Genomic DNA, 23,047 nt, shown 5'->3' with positions numbered 1-23,047 from the left:
GATAGATGGATGGATGGATGGATAGATAGATAGATAGATAGATAGATAGATAGATAGATAGATAGATAGATAGATAGATGGATGGATGGATGGATGGAACTTTATTAATTCCTTCAGGAAATTTAGGATTCATAGTAGCTGGAGGAGCAGATGGAGTTGACAACTTGAAGTTGATGGAAACCTGTAGAAACTGATGCTCTTAGCTGAGTGGAGCTGTGAACAATCTGGGGAAAGTGAATTACCTTTCAGGGACTTAATTGAAAGCTGGTATAAATCAGGTTTTATTTCATCTTCGTACTTTTGTGTTTCATCATTCCCCAGAACATTCCCTAGTCTCATTCACAATCCCCTCACTCAAATAAAAAAATATATAATATGTACAAACCTGTATGTTTATCCTAGTCTGTACTGTTTATCCAGGCCTTAATATCTAATGTTGAACTTGTTGATTGTGCGGATGTTCAGTTTCGGTGGGGCCTGTGTGTAATAGGTGTACTTCAGCATTTCTCTGTGTTGCCACAAGAAGGCACTGCAGCAGTGTTAGTGGTTGAAAACCTCCAGCTGATGAAGCGTTCCCTCCACAGGATTCACACAATAGTAGAGAATTCCTCTGTATTTACAACAGTGGGTTTTCCTGATGATGTTACATGTTGTTGTCATAGCGACAGTATGTCTCATTCCTATTAGTTTAATAGTGTTTTTTTTTAATTGATGACAATTTCAAAATCCGAGATTAAAAATCACCATAAAATCCTGTAAAAAGACTTTCTACAAAGAAAAAAGAAAAGAAAATGGCTATAAACTTACAAATGAACTTGTCCTTTCTTTATCTGATCCAGACACTGACTTCTCTGCGTCACAGACAGTTGGTTACTTAGTTCTGACCTATGCTGCGTCACAGACAGTTGGTTACTTAGTACTTAGATCGTTGAGGTTCAAACTTCCTGCCATTAAATCACTTCTATTTTCAGGAGATCATTTGTAAAATGGGTTGGAAATGATGTGACGGATGAACGCCATTAATCTGTTAGTGACACATGCTAACTGCACGTGTGGACACACACACACACACACCCACCAATGACCTCATGTGGGTTTTACAGTGATTAAAATTACGGCAGGGAACAGGCAGTTTAGTAGAGAGATCCACCTCTGATTACTTGGAGCAAAATCAGAAATATATATTAGTGATAATTTATTAGTTTAAATGATTGAAATTTCACTTCCACATTTTTTTCTGGCATTTTACCTTGTTGCAGCTCTAATTGTCTGAAGAATGACCTTTTTTTGTCTCCCATGTTATGTAATTTGCATTAACTAATGGCCTTCAGGGATTTATGGATTGCATATAATGATTTGCAGATACAGTTGTCCTTTGTTGTATCGCAGTTCGGCCATCACTCCCTCAGTGCTTTGCAGGTTAATTGCTTGTGCTAAATGAACCGTAGGCATGAATGTGAATGTGAGTGGTGAACTGGTGAACTGTCCAGGGTTCACCTGTGTTTTAGAGAATTTACCCTCCTGTATCATCTGCATATATTTTCATGTCTGTAATGTATGTATCTGAACTCTGAGCTCAGCAGACTGTCACGCTGAAACAGAATGTAAAATCCATTATTACTGCACACGCACATACGACACACATGAGCTGTGCTGATGTTATCTGACATCAGGACGCCTCTGCACACACACGCACACAGGAAACTGTCCCAGTGGTACAAGTCAGCTGATACTGAGGGATTAATGATGCATTAGTGCTGCAATCAGTGTAATGCTGTGCAGTAATGTACACAGTACAGTGTATGTGGAGTGTTCAGGGAGTGAGCTGCATTTAAAGGTCAGAACCTGCAGAGTGTACCATCGAGGCCATAGGAAATGTATCCTTATTGAAAGTATTCCTGCCTTCAATGTTCATTATCTTGTATTAATATTACATTCTTACTTTTTTATTTTCAATTCTTATCAAAAAACACACAAAAACCAAACGGGGAAGAGACAAATCCACATTGTTTTAAAACTTTATTTAAAAAAATAAATAACACAAACCACCAAGAAAAAAATAGAACCCAAACCAACACGAAACTTTTACTTCATAAATCAAGACTTCGTCTGAAGAGAATTTACATATAATACATATTCTCTACTCTATATATTACACTTTCATTATGTTCAGCTCAGTCGTGTCAACATGTCAAAAACACCTTAAACATTTGTAAATGGGAAAATGTCCTTTGGGAAACAAACTTAAATTTTTTTATAGTTCAAAAAGTTTCATTACCTTGTGTAAAGATTCGACTGTACGTTACAATCAGAGTCAAGGTGTCAGCAGCTTCAGGAACCAAACTGTACGGGCCACCACGGAGGAAGAGTTCATCAGACACCACAGAGAATAAAATCTTTATTTATATACAACTTTCACCGATACGTTTTCTGAATAAATCTCTGAAAAACTGAAAGTTAGTGTTTCAGTTAGCAGTACGCTGCTCACAAAGTGGTAAGTGTTGCCTGGTCGTATTGGTAATCTGTACCACAGGAAATACAAACATATTCTATATGTGCACGGGACAGAGGGTTTTAACATTTCTTAATGCAGTTCAGTGTGTTGTTTCTGAGAGCATTGGATTTAAAAGGATCATTTTTTAGTTCACAAATCTCATCAGGGAGGTACACTTTTATATTGAAGCATAAGAACCACCTTTAGAAAAACAGTCTAAAACTGTCTGGATTCTGAGACTGGCATGGCTTAAACTTCAAATCTCTCCTAATTCAGGGGTTAAAGTGTCACAGTTACACCCTCTCACCCTCTGTTCATTGCAATGATGTTGTTTCCAGACAAGCCACATCCAGGCGTTCGTTGGCCGCGGAGCCGCGGGTTCTGCTCGGTTTGTGGTTGGTGTGAAAACCCGGAGGACTGTTGAGTACCGACGGGCTGGAGATGGAAGTGACTATGACGGACGGTGTCGATTCACACACCTCATTCGTCTTCAAGTGGGCCGACCGGGTGTTTAGCTGTGTGGAGACGAGGCAGGAATAAAGAGGGTTAGGACATTAACTTGAGACTTGACCATGTTAAAGTGGGAGCAAAAATGATCAGTCACGAAAGAGGAGGAGAAGGGTGGAGGAAGAGGAGAAGGAACTTTGATCATCTGTCTCCACAATTTGTGTCAGTGCTGCTCTGCCACTTAACCTGCCATGGTGTGACATACAATAGTTCTAGGTGATCAAAGCCATTGATTGGCCGGCCTGACTAATGACCTCTCCACAGACACCGACTATATCACTCACTGTCTACTCAAAGACAAACAGTCCTGCAGCACAGCCTCTACTGCTCACACTGGCTTGTATGAAACTATGGGACTTTTTGAGTGTGTGATAGTAAAGTAAATATTGAATTTTACTACACCAGATACTTTTAAATCCTCAAAAATGATTCCAACCTTAAGCTGCTTATGTCAAAATTATTGAAAACAATCAATGTCGGTTCTTAGCGCCGTTAGACACTTCATGAAAGAGTCATTTGCGCTGCCATTAATCAAACATAAAGCCGCAGCCAATTAGCTGAGTGCAGTGTTATGAACACAGAAAGGAGGGCACAGTGGTCTGTTAGACTCCGGAGAGTTCCTGGTAACAAAGACAAGGAAATCAGTTGGAGAAGAACTAGGTTTTCTCCATAATACGCCCCGACACCAGCAGCAGAACTAATTAAAGAGTTAGTAGATAATACAGATAAAGGGTTTCTCTGTGCGGTTCTCAATTACATGAATGTGAATTTAAAGATAAAATAGCTATGAATAGAATGGTACAATACCAGTTTATGTGGGTCACTAGGACTGTATAGTGTTTTTTTTAATCTTCTGTGTAACTGTATTTTCATGTCGTCATTTTGCTCTGAGTGGATATAAAGCTTTACTGCTGGTGATTCACTGGTAGTTCAGGATCCTCCACTGAACAGTAGCGGTAAAATTAAAAAAAGTAAAGTAATATATTCAAAATTAAAAATGAAGTTTTAATAATTATAATAATTAAATAATTAAACCAAAGATGCTCTTATATCATTACCAGTCTATATATATATACACTCTAGTTACAGATGTGGACTTATGTCGTTATATTTCTATGTATTTATAAACCAATCATTCTCTGTCTGTGCTGTCTTGACACGGTCCTGCAAATCACACTCAACACAGAGATGCATTCACTCCAACAGTGTTGTATGATTGGGTCTAAATTAAGCGCTGAAGTCTAACGACTTAGTTCTGATTGGTCTCGTTTTAAGCTTTTTAAACAGAATAGACAGAAATGACAGACAAAAATCCATCAAACATTTGATTGACTTTGACATAAAGTGGAGGTTTGGCTCATTTAGAGAGTAAATCATTTAAACATTCCCTGTTGAGCACTAGATTATTTGTTTTTCTCAGAACAAGACAGATCTGTTGTTATTATGACACTGATGCTGATGAAAGTCTACTTTAGTTTTTTGTTTTCATAAAATGTTTTCACATTTGTCTGAAAACACCGTGCTGTGAAAAAAATTCCAAACAGACGGATGCTGGACACTCACAGCAGCAGGCAGATGTCTGGTTGGCAGCAGACTGATGTCCAACATGGAGATGTCCTCTGGCTTTGTCAGAGTCTGAACAGTGTGTACAGAAAAGCAGCACAGTTACCATTGCCAGAATGTTCTTTTGTACTATTTTGGCCTGAAAATGACACAATAACAACAAGCCGCAGTGAGAACATAGGATCTAATGGTGAACCTGGCTCATGAAGGAGGATCTGACTGAGGAAGTATGTCAGGCTGTTAGTCCCATTGTTGATTATGTAAGAAGATCAATGCTGCTCTCATCATGGCTAAACACTGGTCTCAATCCTGAGAGTCCACTTACTGGGAACAGTATTAACAACTGCTCTGATCACAGGGCATCAAAATGCACCGGATCTTTTATCCCGATCTTTAATTTCAAGTAAAATCTATCGTCATTTTCATTCAAGTGTCATTTATTTTTTCTGCTCTGTTGTGCACAGATGGCGGCAGATGGTGGTCGACATTTCCTAGAAATTCAGTCGACTTATAAATGCAACTTACAAATGGGGCGCGTACATTAAAGCGTGGTTTATGACATGCAGCCTTTGGATTAAGTCAGATTGATGGATTAGAGTTTGGACTCTGTAATGGTGTCCTGAGAGAACCTGGCCTTCATGGAGGCAGTCCCCGTTGGTGTACAACTGCATGTTCTGCCTGTAGGAGATTCTCATTTGGGAACACTGTCATGATGTTTATTAGTTATGTACAAAAATTAAATCAATGCTGCACTCATGTCACTTAAATACTGATCTAAACGCAGAGAATTCAGCAGTGGCACACTGGGACACGTACATGTGGACTGTAAAAGAAAAAAGACAAATATGCCCCAAAGGACTCAATGCTTGAAAAATGTAAAACTTTTATAGAGCGCTTCTGACAACCCCCTAAAGCTTGACCAGATTTTAATGTCAACATCGATGCTTTACTTTCCTGTTTCCACTTCAGATTGGGCATTTGCTGTGAACCATGTGAAGTTTAGGCTGGGTAGATATTGGAAAATCCTAGGCTGTGGAAAATTGGTTGGCACAGTGTCTGGCAGAACCAGTACTCTTCCACTAGGTGGCAACAAATGGTGATAAAAGTAAAACAAAAATCAGTATTGCATTTAACCAAACTCACACAGTAGGTTAAATTGTGTGTTAAATGAAATTGAAAGATCGTTATATTTCATTACATTTATTAAAAGTTTGCTGCACGTTGGGGTTTTTCTAATGTAAAATATGTACCTGGCTTAGAGAGGTTGGACAACACTGCTCTAGACTTTGTTAAAGACTGCTATGGAATGCATTACACATTCACAATGGTGTCTGAAAGGAAGCACTTCATGTTGCTTTGCAATGATCATAATGTTTTGAGCACATTTAAAAAATTATTTTAGGATCTTAAGCATAAAGAGAAACATTTAGCAGTAGAGTCTTATTCTGAAATCTACAGGGACCCATTTTGAAGGACAGGGACGTACCTTGAGATTCACAAATTAAACAATTCAAGGCTGACTCTGAATGAAGTGACAGTTATGGACCAATGTGTGCGGGGTTTAAAAATTCAACTCCAGTCCTGGTGTTCATGAGGGATACCGTTTAAATAATCACTGACACTGTTGAAGTCTACCTCAGTGTGAACCTCAGACCTGTCTCCATGTGGAGGTGTGAAGACAACTCTGAGGAAGTTGGAAAAGATAGCCTTTCTTTGTGTGTCTTACACATAGTTAAACAGTCCCATATGGTCAGTTCCACTGACTGAATACATTATGCTCAATGATTGCATATTACCATACTCTGTAACATAATACGGAGATTGACCTTTATTTAACTCTCAGTCTACAGGTATTTATGTAGCTAATGATTTACTATGAGAATGGTAATTTAACAACTAGATTATTATGATTCAGATTAGTGAAAAGAGCTATTTTCTTGGCAATTCATATTCATTTTTTAAATTTTGTCCAACCGTTTCTAACAAAATTAATTTCTTAAAATGATACCTGGAATGTGTGTGAATTCAAACTGTCCACATTAAGGATGTAATTTGTAAATAATGTTTGCAGAAAGAAAAGCAATAGTGTGTTAAGTAGAGTAGGATAAGAAAGTGTAACGGCTCAGCATGGTTCTACGACATTTACAAGGCCCTTCAGTTACACGTCCTCATCAGATTACGTGCTAAATAGTTCTGTTATTAACCTCCTGCAGGCGCTGCAGAGATATCGCTCCAGCCGACATGACCTCATAGATTTTGCGTGCCGCGAAATGACATATGTAAATGTCTGGTCTTTGACCTAAACTCAGCACTGGGAGTACATGACCTCACTTCTCGTGTTTAGGGGGAGAGAATTGAATTTGGCGTTACATGAAATACTGCAGCAGGAGTAGTGGCTATATTAATCCAGTGTTTATTGGAGTTTCCTCGCTGTGCAAAATAAACGTAAACTCCTCCTACTGGCATATAAAGCACCGGTGACATCATATTTAATGGCCTAACAACAGATATAATCTCTCTGCTCTTAATGTGCACCGCTTGTTTGTAAAATTGGAACCAGCTCCTGGTGTGGAATTGTGTGTTACATACAGTTCCCACTTTGGTTTTCAGGGATGCATGATATGGATTTTCTCAGGGAATTATCTGGTTTTCATGACTGACACCACATGCTAACCAGTTATTATATATTTTCTAATTAAGAATGAAATGTTTATATGTATGGCTGGCTTAGGTTAACCTAAACTGTCACTTAGTTCAGCTGCTATAGGCCTAGACTAACTGGGGTAACTCCCATGGTGCCTGAGCATGCTCCCTTCCTCCTTTATACAGTATTTATGCATTTTATATATTTAGATATATTGTTGCCTTAGATATATTGTTGCCTAAATCTGTAGCTTCACACCTGTATGTTCTGAGTGAGGACTCACATATGGTTAGGGTCACTTATTCATTGGATCTCACTTCTGTCAAACCATGACCTCTCACCTTTATTCTCTGGCTCAGATGGCGCACCTGTTTGACATCAGCGGACCACTGACGAGTTATCGGCTTTCGTAACGAGTCGTCCTCTGTGTCTGAGATGCGAGCCTGAGACCACATGCACACACCCAACATCACACACACACACACACACACACACGCAGGACCAAAATCAGCAACTTGTACTTTAGGGCATTATTCAAAAGAGGTGTGAGACTGACACATACCATATTAGATATGAGGAAAACTCACTGATTCGCTCTCAGACTGCGAGGAGTGGCGGGTCCTGATGTGGTTTTTGTTCTCGCAGTGGCTGGTGAGGGTTGATCGGCGTGTTGAATAGAAGCTGCTGTTGAGGCGCTCTCTGGGAGGAATGCAAAGTAACACACCGATGTAGGGGATGTATCTGCTGAGGGCAGATCTGGAAGGGAAACAATTAAATCTATTATCTTAAATTAGTGGTTTGTCTCAGAGAGGGCCACGACTAGGCCAGTGTTTCTGGTTTATTGTTTGAACCTGTTTAATGTCTATTCACTTATCGCTTATATCATGAAAAAATGTATTTAATGTATTGACTTCATTTATTCAATGACGTGACTCTAGCAGTGCAAACAGATCAGTAACAGATTTTCAAAATATTTTGAACTATACTTTTTTTTGCATTTTTTTTAAATATTTAGTGCATTTAGTGAATAATACAAGCCATTACACCAAAGTCTTTGTTTAATTGTCAGTGAAATAAAATGTAAGCCATCTGATCTTGGCAGCCTCGTACATGTCTCTTGGCTTCATTGTTTTGTTTTTTGGGCACATGACACAAGGGAAATTAACGAGTCGTTAAGTTTTGCTGCAGTGAAAAAAAACACATTATCTGCTGCAGAATAAGCACATGAACGAAACGTCCCTGAAAGGCACACGGAAAGAAGACGTCTTTGTTTTTTTAACTGAATGTAATTCCTGAACATCTGCCCTCTATCTGGGAATGTGTTGAATATGTTAATTTTCTTTTTAATCAGTACATTTCCTAATTACCTGCAGCAACAGTGATGAAAGTGTGTGAGATAAGAACACAGTGTTTATCAACCTACCTGTATTTTGGATGTGTAATAGCATAAATGATGGGGTTGTGAATGGCAGATGCTTTCGCGATGACAGCAGGAACAGTGTTCATGTAAGGAGTCAGAATGTCTCCATAACTAAAAAAGAAGAGACACAATATGTGACCAGAGATAAGACACGGTTTTTTATCATTTTCACTGCACAGTTGTTTTCACAGATAAATACTGGAAACATCGTCTTGTCCTGTGGACATCCTGACAGTGTTCAACCCACAAATTCCTGCTTTTGTGTTTAGGTCAGTCATTTGGCCGAATTTCAGTGGCAGAGGTAAAGTTTTTGGCTTCAGTTGTTCTGAAGACCATATCTGGTCATACTTATCTGGACAGTTAACTGGGTTAACCACGAGTCTCTGTCAGTTCAGAGCTGTTAATACTGCTGGACATCTTTCAGCTTCCAAAAGAAGCAGGCACAGTTAATCATATCATCTGCTTGACTTTGTTTCTGTTTTAAGAATTCCCTCTCTTCCTTTCACTGCTTATTTGTGTTTGACTACAGATTAAAGTATTTTCAAGGAAAATAAAACATGTATTCCCTCTACCAGTGTACCTGGAAGGAGATGAGAAAAAAAAGATACCTTTCCAAATCAATTAAAACCAAAACATAATCAAACAGAACCAATAATAAAAAACCCTCCCAATAAAACACAAAATGAATATTTACATACATTAAGTACTGTCATCCATTATATCTGTTCTTGAAGTGTCCTCATTACTAGTCAATATGGTTAATTGGTTACAAAATCACCTACCCAGCAAAAGCAGTGAGGGCCACGCAGGAATAAGGAGCCCAGGAGATGACGAAGAAGAAGATTACAATAAGAGCGATCTTTGCCATTTTCCATTCACTCTTCATCTTGTGAATCTTTTTCGCCGAGTCTCTGGTTCCCCCGCTGTTGATTTTTGTTATGGCTCTGTCAAAAACAGATGTCCTTGAGGTTAGAGTCAAACTTTTCCTTTTTAACCTACAATGTCAAAAAAAGGACTTGGTGCTGACTGTCACTTCATTCAGACACGTACTGTAAGGGAGAGCGCTCGTGTACTGACCGTGTAGTGTCACGGATGGCTCTGAAAATACTGCAGTAGCAGAGGATGATGATGAAGAGGGGGATGAAGAAGACAAAGGTGAACAGCAGCATGGTGTAGGAGCGTGCCGAGGGGGTAAAAGACATGTAGTTCCAGGTACAGGACGTCATTAGACCCTCTGGTACGTAGGCACCTGTGGGGCAGAGTGTGTGATCACAGTTCTGAACTAAGCTGCTGTGTCCAAAAATTTTAGTTTCATTTTTTTTTAAGTTAACCTCAAGAACAAAATATTTAAGTATTAAAAAAAACCCTAGTAGAGTTGTTTGTTGGCCACAAGTGGCCCCTGGACCGTGAGTTTGAGACTGTGGTTCTTTCTGCTGTTGAGATGATCACACACGTACACACTACTGTTCTCTTATTTAAAGTACACTGCAGCGTACGTTCTCCTTTTGACACACGGAGACTCCCTGCTGCATCTTCACCTAGACATATGACACATCTAAGAACACCCATGGACATAAACATTAATATTCTTTTCTTTTTTTAAGTGGTCTTTCTTCCTAACAAGGAAGCCATAAGTCACTTTAAGTACGTGTTGTGTAAAAATGTTGCGGGGCGGTGGGGCTACAAAACCCTCAGAGAATTATTAGTGGAAAAAGCAGGCTCTCACTTGGAGCAGATGCTGAACTTTAGTCCATTAGTCCAGAGATTGTCATACTATCAGTAACCACACAGCATTCATCATGGACATCGTGGAAAATATCATTTTATAGAAATGGTACAAGTGGTAAAATATTTGATTTGTGCTGACTGATGACTTCAGGTCCTATTAATTATAAATTTATGTGAGTGGTTTATCACAGCAGGACAGTCTGAGGTGGAGCTGCATTCACAGCCTCTGACAACATTGTCAAGATTTCATTTACTGTATTTTACGCAATGTAAGTCGTGCATAAAGAAGAAGAAAAAAACATATATAAGTCGCTTCGGAGTATAAGTTGAACCAACCAGCTAGAGTGCCCTCTAGCTGTCAGTGTGAGAATAATAAACATGTGAAATTATATATATTAATATATAAGTCGCACCTGAGCATGAGCTGTAAACCCAGCCAAAGGATGAAAAAAATGCGACAATCTGGGAAATACGGTAGTTACTTCTATAGAATGTTTTCAGATGCTTACAAAAATAAAGACAGGCAGTACTAAGTTAGATCTCGACAAAGAAATCTCAACATGAATTCTGTTCCACGGTCTGTGACAGATATTTACTCACTCCAGCCAAAGAGAGGTGGAAGGCTCCAGCCCAAGGAGTAGAGCCAGACCACAGCTGAAATGCTCAGGGCTTTCCGGCGGGACATGGCACCCAGGGAGGCCAGGGGCCTGGTGATCACCATGTACCGGTCCACTGCTATCACCATCAAGGTCATCATGCTGCAGATACCAAACAGCGCTCCGCAGAAGGCATATATCTCACAGGCTGCAGGAGGAAAGGCGATGGAGGGAGATGTAAGTACATTTGCAGATGTTCTTATGGCTGTAACTGTCAGAATAATCCTTTTCTCTGTTGATCATCTTTAGCTGTTTGGAATGAACATTCCACATTTGTGAATCGCCTCATGGGGCAGATATGTTTTTCTTAACAAAAATTATTTAACATACCCACAAAAAAAATAGGTCTTCTTATCTGCACTGTGTACTATGATTGTTTGCTACCTGAACACAACACAATCACTGTGGCTGCATCAGCTTTATCTGTTCAGCAAACAATTTAAAGGCTGTAAATATTCTGTTGACGTTAACTCCATGTCACTGTTGCCATTTAATGGTCCCTGATACCAGGAGTTCACAGAAGTCACCTGCTAAAAGGCCCAGTGGATGGTCTCCAGTGTCCGTCCAAGAGGTTGTCCTCTCATATGAACGCTCACTTTTTGTGTGCTCACCAGTTTATAGCCTCTGCAAATGGGTTTTCTCTGTATAGCTGACATGTCCTCACCTGAGGGTTTTCCTGACGCAGTCTTAAAGGACAACACTTGAGGACTGGGCTTATTGAAATGTTTTTGAGTTGGCAATAATTATTTGCCCCTCGATAGTCTTGTAACCTGCTCTTGCCCGAGGGGATTGGCTTTTGACACATGTGACTTTTGGTACGAATGAAGCCAAACCCCAGAGGGTTCAGTACCATCATCAGTCCTCAGTATTCATAATGTTGAACTATATGGGTCATAGTCTGTTTAAATGTTATTGGTACTGTTACTGTGGTACTGTTAGTGGTGCTGCCAGTGATAATAAGGAACAATTTGAGGCAAATGTCACAGTAATTAGGAGCAGAGCTGGTGTGGAAATACTTGTAAATGAAGTATAAATTTATGCAGAGGAAGCTCAGTCCAGCCTGGTTCGGTTGTCTATAATGAACTGTAATAACTCAGACGATGGACGGAGGAGGACAATGTTGTGTGGATGGACAGACGGAAGAAGAGGAGAGCACACTGTTTATGTTGAATTGTTTAATTTTTTCAAATCCAATTACTGTATGTAGGGGACCATCCTTAGAGTCAGTGAATCCATTATGTTTAAAATAACTGATAAGTGTGAGCGACACCAACACCGACCAAACACAATCACCCAGTCTTCACTCAACCCTGGAGTGGATCATTAGCATTGGACTGCAGACACAGTGCCAAGTCATCGCAGTCGTAAGTGGGTCACCAGTGTGAAGAAAGTACAGTAGAACAGTGTGTTTGTTTGTGTGTGTTGTGTGTTGTGCAGTTTGCACAGAGAATAATGAAGTCCCACTGGTCTGCGAATGGCAGCAGTTGTTCACAGGAGGAGAAGAATATTTCAGTCCTGGAACATTTTGCCAAAACTCTAGGTGTATGAACACTGGACAGGAACAGATGACACTGTAGCTAACCTTCAATCAGTTTGTGACACCATTACTGTTGTGACTGGAACACTGTTCAGTCTAAATGTGGTGCAGCCAGGTTGACAGTCCACTCCCGTTGTACAAGATTTAGATGAAAAGCTGACTGTAGAATTCTGGTAAATCACCCAGGGTGTGACTTTGATTTGTTGCTGCGGAACGTACAGCCAATAAACAGTTGACGTTTTAAGAAGGATGTACGCAGTAGAGCCTCCATCACTGTCTCCTCAGGTAGAACAGATGATATTATCTCAAGTGGCTTAAGGCGCTTTATTTGAAAATAAAATAAAAAAATATATAGCACAGTATCTGAACAAAGGAGCTGGCCTTTGTTATCTGTCATTTCTAATGAAGACTTTGTTTTATTAGAGTCCAGCTCGATCCGATAGGTCATTTAACAACGTCACCCCACGTCATTAAAGTTCTCTGTTATGTATAGTAAAGTATCTCTTCACAGTTTTTGTCAAAGACGAATCACTTCAGTGGATTCTCCATCATAAGAATGTGAGGCAGCTGGAGTGGAGCTCTGGTACATGTGCCTAAGTTTACAACTGCCTGTGGTTAGGTTCTACAGTGGTGACAGTCTGAGCTCAGTTCAAACTGTAAGACTGTTAATATTGTCTGAACATTGTTGTGTTTATTAATGCCCACGATATCTCTTCAGGGGCAATAAGTGTTCCCCCCACAGCTGATTGTTCTCTGAGAAACAATAAAGGTCTCGTGCCAACTTTTGGTCCAGTCATCGTGTTAAAGTTACTCCTGATGTTTAAACAGTGATTTGGGAGTTGCTTGTGTTTAAGAACATGGACAAACAAAGTAGAGTTGGTGATTGGTCTGTGTCTGCAGTTTTACCTAATTTCGGTTGAACCTTATGTTTTCATAATTTGGCCTCAACCTGGTTTGGATTATAAGGCTGTGGAAAGCGGATATCCCCTCCAAGTGATCACAATGCTGAGCCGACAGATGAGGTGTTCCACGAGGTCAGAACACCTCCTGGGGGTGGAACACATGCTCTTTTTGTCAGTGTTTGATTAGTGCAGTGAAGAACATCATAGGCTCTGTTCTCCGTAGGTTCTACTCCCGTTCTGCCTCAGGTCAATAGAAGTCCAACAATGCAGGAGTGATAACAGTGGACGTGTGTGAGTATGGGTGTATGTGTGTGTGTGTGTGTGAAACAGGAAGCTGTGTTTGCAAAAATAGTAATGATGTTTTCATGGTGCCTCTGTTGAACTGCCTGTCAGAGTAATACAACCTACTACTTTTTAGGCCAAAATTATATGGTTGTTTTGTTCTTAACATGTAGATCAGAGGGAGAGAGCAGAGGTCATTAGCAATAAAAATAAAAATATATAGCTGTCATTCTATTTCAGATGGAATTTATACAAAAGAGAGGGAAGAGGTACAAATCTAAAATGTTTTGAATTCCCAGGGAAAGAAATGTGAGAGATGTGAATAAGGATCCTAGAATAACTGTTAAGAGAGTAGGGAAGGACTCTGCTGAATCTGGAATTGACAATTAGGATTGATTACAGAAAAGAAAGAAGAAAAATAGTGACTAATAACACGGATAGGATTGGACCATGAAGTTCCAGATGAAGTAAAACTAGACTTCAACTGAAGAGACACTTCCAAGATTAAGACAGTTCTGTTAAACACAAGCTTAAAGGAAAATGGATGCACTTGAGGGAAATCACATATGCTGCGTTTGTGGTCATTAGGACGTTCTCTGCATTTGAATAAGGAAATGAGCGGTCGATTATTCCAAGAACAGAGTACGAAGTGAAGCATAGAGGAATATAGGAGGGAATTTCATTCTGAAGACCCTGAGAATCATGTTAAGGTTGGAGGAACTATAAAGAAGAAGGACAATATAAATAGGATTTAAAAGAAAATCTCCAGCTGTGTCCCTAATGCTTGGACCATAAGCATTACCATATCTCACAACTGGCAAAAGTCAAGAAAAGAGAAGAGAATGTGAGGGAATGTCTTTCACAAGACTATGCCTTAAATCCCATAGGTTCTCTGTAGATGAGGTGGAGACCAGGGTTCAGGACTGGATTGGCCAAAGAAGAATGGACTGGAATACTAAAACTCTAGCCGTCTTTTGTTAATAAAGAAAACAACAGTCTATCAGGATCATTGTTATGCATTTGTATGAAGTATTATATTGTAAGCTTTCCAAATGTAGCTGTGATGACCACAAAGGCTGCATTGGGTGTTCCCTGCTCTCTACATAGGCAACAACAAAAGTACTTCAAAAACATTTTGTGTACTCACAAGTGTTATTATTCTATTCTGCGTTACCTTTTCCCCCAAAAATCCATCGCTTGTGCATGCTGTTGATGAAGAAAATGGGAGTTTGGGTGAAACACATGAGGAAGTCTGTGACTGCCAGGTTGATGATGAAAATGTTGGACGGCGTCCGCAGGCTCCGGCTCCTGTAGGAAAAGCAGGAGAATGTTCCATCAAGCTAAACTAGGCGCCTGTTGTTAAGAAATGCTGTAAACTACGTAACATGTATACTGTATATGAATAACTGTAAATTACATCATCAAAACTGACAGTACCTGCAGAAAGCATATATGACCAGAAAGTTTCCCAGAACCCCTGTGATGCCCACAACCAGGATGACAACACAGATGATGTAGTGGGCGTGGTCTGGCACGTCAGCTGTGGGGAACGGGTGGCTCGGCACAAGGGAGGCCTGGGAACAGCAAGACCGAGACGGTTAACATTCAGGTCTGTGAATGATTAATCTCAACGAGAGCATGTTAAAAAGTAATTAGGAAGGAAAAGGAAAGAAGGAAATCAATCCGGAGAGTTTGTGTTGTTGATTATAAAGGAACTTAAAAAAATGAAAAAACCTGAAATGAAACTGACACCATGCCCCATTAAGGTAACAGTTACGTGCAGCTTAAAATGTAGTCTTCAGTACCAGAGAGAGAGAGTCCCGTTGATAGAAATGAACATGAACTGAGGGTGTGAATGATTTCTTTCTGAGCACACTGTTATCTAATGCACTCATTATGAGAATTTCTGCGAATAAAAAGAAAATCCACCTAGTGTTGAGACCACTGTGTCTGACCTTTATACACCACGCTGGGAAACTAAAACCCTTTCATTAGAATGACTGGATATGGAATCATTAAAGCAACACCTGAATATATTATTTTGTAAAGTAGTGGTGTGAGCACAGCATGTTATGCCTTGGTGGTGTGTGACTGTGTGAATGTATTTTCTGCGTGCGTGCTTGCACACACACGTGGCACAGCTCTATGAGACAATGTATCACTGTTTGCATCAATTTCTCATGTCAATAAAAAAACAAAGAAGTTCTTCAGGTCATGAAGTGGAGAGAAAGCCGGACTAAATACAGGCACAATAATAACACAGCAAATATTGATCTTAGCACTTACAGTATGATGAAATGCCAGGTCACTTATAAAGTTGAATAACTGTTTAACGATGATGTTTCTGTGGTTATGTGTGACCATGGCTTCTGTGATGTAAAAGGTAACAACCATAGATTTATATTTAAGAAAAAAATCCCATAAAGATTGAAGAAGTTCTGACACTTCCTGTGAGTGAATAATAGCTGAATGTAATCAAACACAGGTACTTCAATATACGCAAATGTGTGAAATGACCCGTAGTAGTAAACACAACACAACTCAACTAAAATAATTAAGTAAAATCGTCAAAATAAATCTTCTGTAACTTGAACTGAATTGAATGAGATCCTTTCCACAGCTGGTCTAAAACTGCCCCCCAACCACTGACCCACTGAAGGCATATTTTTGTCTGTGTTTGTCAGTGGAGGATTTCCTGCAGTCTCTCTTACTTAACTCTCACACATTGTGTGTCTGAAATCAAAAGTTGAAGTTTTATTTTAAACTTTTCTGACCATAATGTTTTGCCAGTAAAGTCACAGTCATGTGCAAACACGTTTCCAGTGGAAGGATACGTGGCCTCTTGAAAATAAGAAACAAAGCTCGACCTTTAACCTTTAACCTTTAGACCAAACCTCAAACAACCTCTGGAATTTGGGTCAAAAAGTGGGAAACCAACCAAAGTGTGTGACTCCAGTATTTTCTCCTAAGGCTGATCTATAAACAGTCCTTTTGGACAACTGTTAGTAGGGTTTGTTTTAGAGCATGAAATTAACTCTTTTTTTATTTGTACATTTTCCTTCATTGTATAGAAGACAGAATATTTACAAATAGAAAATTAGCTTGCTGAGAAGCAATACATTCTTAAATACATTTTACAATTTTGACCTGTTGACAGTTGTTGGAGGTGCACAGTTAAACAGAACTGCAGAGCTTGTGTTATTTTCTTTAACAGTCACGTGCTGCCTTGATATCGTTGTGCAACAACAAACTCTCAACAAATTCTCCAACCAAACATAAATATATTTATTTTTCTTTTAAACACATTTTAGAGCTAAAGAAAATAATCTTTTGTAACGCCACCTTGACTCAAGGTCTACGTCCTTATACCTGTGTTCATACACAGAATACTACATGTAATTGGGTGCATGTGTGTGTGTGTAGCTGCATTCCCCCATCTGTTTCTACAGTTCTACTCTCCTGCAGCGTCTCCTGTTAGTGAAAGCAGGTCACTGGAAGAGAGGAGCCAAAAGTAATGGAGTGATGGAGTGATTATGTACGCAAGACAGTGGAGAGGTCAGGAAGACGTGTTACTGACGAAGGGTCAGCGGTACTGAAGGTGGTTCACTCATTTCCTTCCTCATTCCTCTTTCCTCCTCCCAGCTTGACTGGCTCTGGTTTAGATCAATGGTGATTGTCAGTGAATGATGGAAGAGGGTGGCATTAAGCAACATGACACAGACGTCTCCATGGTTATGCAGATTTCAAAGATGGCAGTAGAGGCCTACATCTGAGCTGTGTTGGAGAGCCAGAATGGCTGTTCTTTGGAACATGTTCTTCAATCCTTCTACAATATTGGAAACAACAAAGTCCAGAGTGAAAGGAGGAAAGAAAGAGGAAAATGAATAGATGGTTAGAAAGTGGTGTGTGTGCTCCTGACCACGGCGAGGAGATCACTGGTTCACTCCCACATTTTTTTGTCTGATTTCCTCCCACAGTTGGAACACAACTGTGGAAAGGATCAAGTGATAACAGATAAATGAATGTATGCACTGAACGTCTGTGAATGCCATCAAACTGCTAAAATTTGGTTGATAATTCAGCCCAGAACTAACAGGGTTGTGAAAATGATTTATGATTCATCTCAGTTTTAATGTCATTGTCGTCATCAGTCTGTCTGATTAGATGTTATTGGCTTTTACTTCTGGTGCTGAAAATGCCAGTGTGCTCAGCAGGAGAGTCAATCAGCAAACCCATGCTCAGGACTTCCTTCTTGTCTTTCTTGCACTGGCCTAAACTAAAATATCAGAGCTCTTCTTACATGTGTCCCCATTTATTTGATGCCACCAATGTGGTCAACCTGTGCTGGACTGCTTTTGCTGCAGTCTAGTGAATGGTACAGCACCAACTGGCGCTCACACCAACAGCGTTGTTGAACAGAGTTGGTGACATCATCTTTGAATGCAGATTGCATTTGGACAGCATTCAGCGGACAAACAATAAATCAGAAGACAACCCAGAAAACATAAGCCACCAAAGGGCCATGACCAGCTCCTCTACTCCAGTCCACTCGCTGTTGATGAGGAAAGAAGACAATCAATAGTCACAAAAAGAAGATGAGGCTGAGACTCATGTGAAGAGGAATCGGAACGAGGATGATAGCTTTTGGCATTGCTCCATCTCAGGAGTTGCTGCAGCTGATGATCTGCACGTATGATGTCAAACAAACACTTCCATTGATGGAATTCCTGCTCCTAACTTTTCCATTCGCCAGGGTTGGAATAATGGTCATGAACACAGATGCCTTGAAGAAGAACTCCTCCTCAGCAGGGCTACAGCTGATCTCAATGTCATAAATTCTAAGCAAAACTTTACATACCAAAGCATCAGAGAAGGGCTCTAGGTCATGCAACATGTTACGTTATGGACAAAAAGACATTTCTGAGACAGTGTTTGAAAGTTCATTAGTTTAAGTATCAAAGTGTGTCAGTCAAAAGTTCACTCAGATTCTATCAGCTCCCACAGACACTGACAGGGACGTGATTGAACCCAGGGCCGTAGCTGAACCCTACTCCCACCGCGTCAAAAGTTCTGCTCCTAAAACGCAGACTGTGAGAGGGTAAAGACATTTTACAGCTCCATCATACCTGGTTCCTGGTGTTCTGGTAGTTAGCACATGCAGTTACTGTGAAGGTTCTGAGAGACGTTCCCACAGGGAGCACAGATTGTATCGCTCATAATAATAGGTCATGTACTGTGTAACATGACATTTATATTAACCTATTCATCTGGATTTTGAACTATGGTTGTCCTGATACTCGTAGTATGAGTATTTTCATTTTAGTATACTCTCTGATACTTTGAGTTTGGGAGGACCGATATAATAAAACAGACAATATGAGTACATCTGGTAGTATAATAGAGTATCTGATAACTGGAGAAACATGTATTCGAGTCCACGTATGAGTACGAGTATTTGAATAAGCTATCATCATTATCATCATCATCATCATGCAACCCTACTGTGAACCATTGTGGATCTGGTTGCTTTATTCGTAGCTGTTGTGTGGATGTGTGTCAACATAAGTAACTATGATGCAGAACTTTGGAAAACTTTCTACTGTTGCAACACTCCAACCATTATTATACCAGGTGATGTAATGCTTGGTAAGCCTATTAGCTCTAAACAGCTCCCCCCAAGGCCGGTTTACCTTCTTTGTTTTCTAAAGGTCAAGTCAACAGTTGGTGATATAACTATATCTCCAAAGCTTTATCCACCAATCATAATCGACAGTCAGAAAAAAAACCCAACCTCCACAAGCAAACAACCAATATCTGAGTTGTGTGTTTTGGGAGACAATTCTCTAATGGCAATGCAAACAAATTTCATAATGTCAAAAGTTCAAAACTTCATCTTTGGCCAGGGATTTTTAAAATGTGCAATCAGTCCAGTTATCCACATTTGTTTGTTGGATCAAATTTCAATGTAAAAGAAAACTATGACAAAACGATATAATCTCACATCATTCAGTTGAATTTTCACAGTGGAATATGTTTAAATACAGCTGTAAATACAAATACAGTTTTAACCTACAACTTCATCCCATTATTATGTTCTTGTGCTTTACTTTGGTCACCTTTATTCATGCTAAGGTGATGATGATGATCTTCTTCCTGATCCAGTACTTAGATGGTATTTATACCACGCCCATGTTTGAGATCATTTTCATCTCAAACACACACATCCTTAATTGTTCGTTTGACAAACAGGCAGGCTCAGACACCTAATGCTGAAGAAAAAAAACCCTCTGGCTCCTGCTCCTGCTACAACACACGCCACTATCTGCCCTTTATAATTTGCCACATAACACACGCAAAGATGTGGACTGGCTGAGTGGGCAGATAATTGATTGTATGCCTGTTAAGAGGATGTCTCATTAGTTTATCTAATGACACTGTAATTAAGTGAGAGCACACAGGCCACACACACAACCCCACATACACCCGCAGAAGAACAAGTGAGGATTCTAAGTGTCTGTGTGCGTTAGCCAATGCATGTGGGGATAGACTCCTCAACAGACTCCAGAGAGAAGCTCTAATCAGACGGCTCATCGTCTAGGGAGAGAGGGGGAGAAGAGGGGGGGGGGGGGGGGGGGGTTACTCTTGTGTGCTCTTGCCTCAGAGGACAAAGGTCACTGAATTGCATGTTCTTCCCCTGTGTGTGGTGGTCTTCTCAGAACAGTCTAGTCAAAAACATGCAGCACTGTATTGTGCTAATTGCTATTGTGTTGTATTGTGCTAAAAGCTGCTAAAAGCTGGGTGTGAGTGGTTGATGGTCTTTGACTGCAGGGATTGACCAGGGTTGGATTCAGTCCAAGAGGGACTGTACATATTGGAAAGTTAGCAATTGTGTGTGTGTGTGTGTGTGTGTGTGTACTGAAAGACACTGTGTAGCAGTCCACATGTCTGGTAGCAGCTTCCATCTGCTGTCCTCAGGCACTGCTACAGTACAGTATCAGTTCCCCCTCTCCCCTGCTCCCACCATGAAGTCCAGACCACAGAGACCCAGAGAGACTGAAGCCCTGCAGGTCCAAACCTCAAAGACAGCAGGCGTACTGAACCATGCGCACTTTTAGGAACTTTTGCACCCATGTGTTTCTCAGTATGTCATTTAACAACTGTCACTCTGTCAAATCACCCACCCCCATCCCCCGGACTCGCGGAGGCAAAGTTGAAGTGAAAGTGGATTTTCTTTTTGCTCCGAATTTCAAAACCTGATATTTGGACATGGATACGTTCTTGCGCAGCAGTCTAAATTGATTCCAAATTCGAAGACAGTGGAGAGAACAGACTGGTTCTTCATGTGAAAGGCTCTGCTTTGAACATTTTTTCAGGTAACGTTTGAAGATCATTTTTTGTAACTAGAAGAATTAAGAGATGACGACGCATCACTGAACAAAATTAAATAAGAAGGACAGGATTTTGTTTTTGGGTGCGCACTAAAGCGCACTTTGCTCAATAAAACAGAAGGGAGTTCACTTCATTGATCCTGCAGTGAATCATCCGTTCACACCAATCTTTCACGCCGGACCACACATTCGGTTAGAGGAAGATATAAACTGTTTCATATTCAGCCAGATGTGCTGACTTGGTAACTGGTGCAGACTGATGCCCAGGGCTGCGACGCGCACTGGCGCATCAGTGAGGCTGAGGAGGAGTGCAGAACAAGAGAACAATGTTACTCACAGCTGTGGCTGCCGGAGACAGCTCCATGAGCCGGTGTGAACTGATGGAGCTGATGTTCCACGGCGTCCGTGCGGTTGGTTCCGAGGTGGGAACCCCCGGTCCAATCATCAGCCGTGAGTCCATCCTCAGCCCCGGAGGAAAGCGCAGTGAGTGTGAGAGTGGTCTGTGTGTGAGTGAGAGTAAAGAGTTCAAGGGGTCTGTCCTTATCACCTCCCTGCTTTCTGACGGAACCATTATTATAGCTGATGTGGGGGGTGGGAAAAGCCCCATCGCCTCTCTCTCTCTCTCTCTCTCTCACCCTCTCTTCGTGTCCTATCCAATCCCAGCTCCGGGATGTCTGTGAATGTGTCAGTAGGTCTGTGCACGCATGTGTTTAGAAACGGTCACTGCTCTTGAAGTAAAATCAGTAAACCAGTGTTTGTTCAAATGTCACCTCGAGCGTCTTATTTCTCCGTGCATCACAGTTCTGTCGATTTCCCGTCCTCATCTGCCCACAGTTTGGAACAGGTTTTTGATTCTTTCTTCTTATGAAAATGAAAAAAGTGCAACATTTCAGCCTTTAGACAAAGCAAAGAAGAAGGTTCTGCAGCAGGATTTTTCCTGAGGAAACAGAACTGTTTTTTAATGATCCCTGGAGCTCTTGTATATAATGCTAGTACAATAACACCAACTAATGAAAAATGTTTCCAAGTGAGATAATGGGAGCAAGAACCATTATAAAAATGGTTGTGAGGAGACTGTTCACAGATAGGAAACGCAGGAAATAGAAATTGGAAAACATTTATTTCAATATTCAAGGAAGAAAACTTCTGAAGGTTGAGTTCCATCTGAACTCCTCAGACATTTGAATCAATGACTCAATGAAGTATAGACTTAAGGTCTCCTGCTGTCATTAGAGGCCAGTGCGTAAACTGCAAGGCTGAAGACTAATAACCTAGAGAAAAGTATTGACAAATACTTCAGGTCAGTTCATTGTAAATAGAAGAAAGACATTTTCCTTGAAGAATGGATGGAACTCCGGAGAAAGAAGTGTCCAGACTGACCTCTGCCAACTGAGTTATGTTCCTCCCTTTGTTTTCAGTTCCCATCCTGTGTCTTATTTCAGGTTGTCCCCTCTCTGCCTCCCTGTCTTTCCTGTCCGTGTCATCACCTGCTCCTCACTTCATGTCTTAAACCTGTGTCTTGTGAAGTTCTTTGACCTCTCCTTCTGTGTTTCCTTGGACTTGGACTTTAATCATCATCCTCGTCATCATGGTTCTGTTGTCTTCTCCACCACTGATGTTCTGCAGCTTAATCTTCTCATCTGGAGCTTTGTGAACCTTGAACAGTCCCGTCCAGTCTATCACTGGACCACATATGGAAACAGCCACTCACACTCACTGTCAGTTTGAATTTGTTTTCCTGTTCTTATTAACTTTGTTCTAGAGAGACATCTCGATCTGCTCTTCACAGTTCTGGGTCGTGTACTTGAGTGTCTATTTTTAGCCTAGTTTGATGGTAAAAAGTTTTGAAGGAAGACCTCAAGCAGCAGCAGAGGAACTGTGTCTTGATTGTCATTTGGAAAAATTGGATGGGTTGCCAAAGGACAC

At 40.5% G+C, this 23,047-nt stretch overlaps 1 protein-coding gene across 1 annotated transcript; it reads right to left on the bottom strand.

Annotated features, from left to right (window-relative positions):
* Positions 1-1,793: 1,793 nt before the first annotated feature.
* On the bottom strand, positions 1,794-22,746 carry LOC103381526 (melanopsin-like). Its single transcript, XM_025057825.1, has 11 exons — positions 21,459-22,746; positions 15,171-15,307; positions 14,908-15,041; positions 10,957-11,160; positions 9,706-9,877; positions 9,411-9,572; positions 8,632-8,739; positions 7,796-7,964; positions 7,550-7,651; positions 4,565-4,636; positions 1,794-3,009 (listed from the first exon to the last, which is right to left on the bottom strand). Exons 1-11 carry the CDS (start codon positions 21,726-21,728, stop codon positions 2,809-2,811), a joined length of 1,731 nt encoding a protein of 576 aa, XP_024913593.1. The 5' UTR covers positions 21,729-22,746; the 3' UTR covers positions 1,794-2,808.
* Positions 22,747-23,047: the final 301 nt, after the last annotated feature.

Source organism: Cynoglossus semilaevis, chromosome 8 (genome assembly GCF_000523025.1).
Source record: "Cynoglossus semilaevis isolate Cse_v1.0 chromosome 8, Cse_v1.0, whole genome shotgun sequence".
In the NCBI taxonomy this organism is placed as follows: domain Eukaryota; kingdom Metazoa; phylum Chordata; class Actinopteri; order Pleuronectiformes; family Cynoglossidae; genus Cynoglossus; species Cynoglossus semilaevis.
Note: the sequence above shows the minus strand (reverse complement) of the source record. Positions and strands in the feature narration are given on the sequence as shown.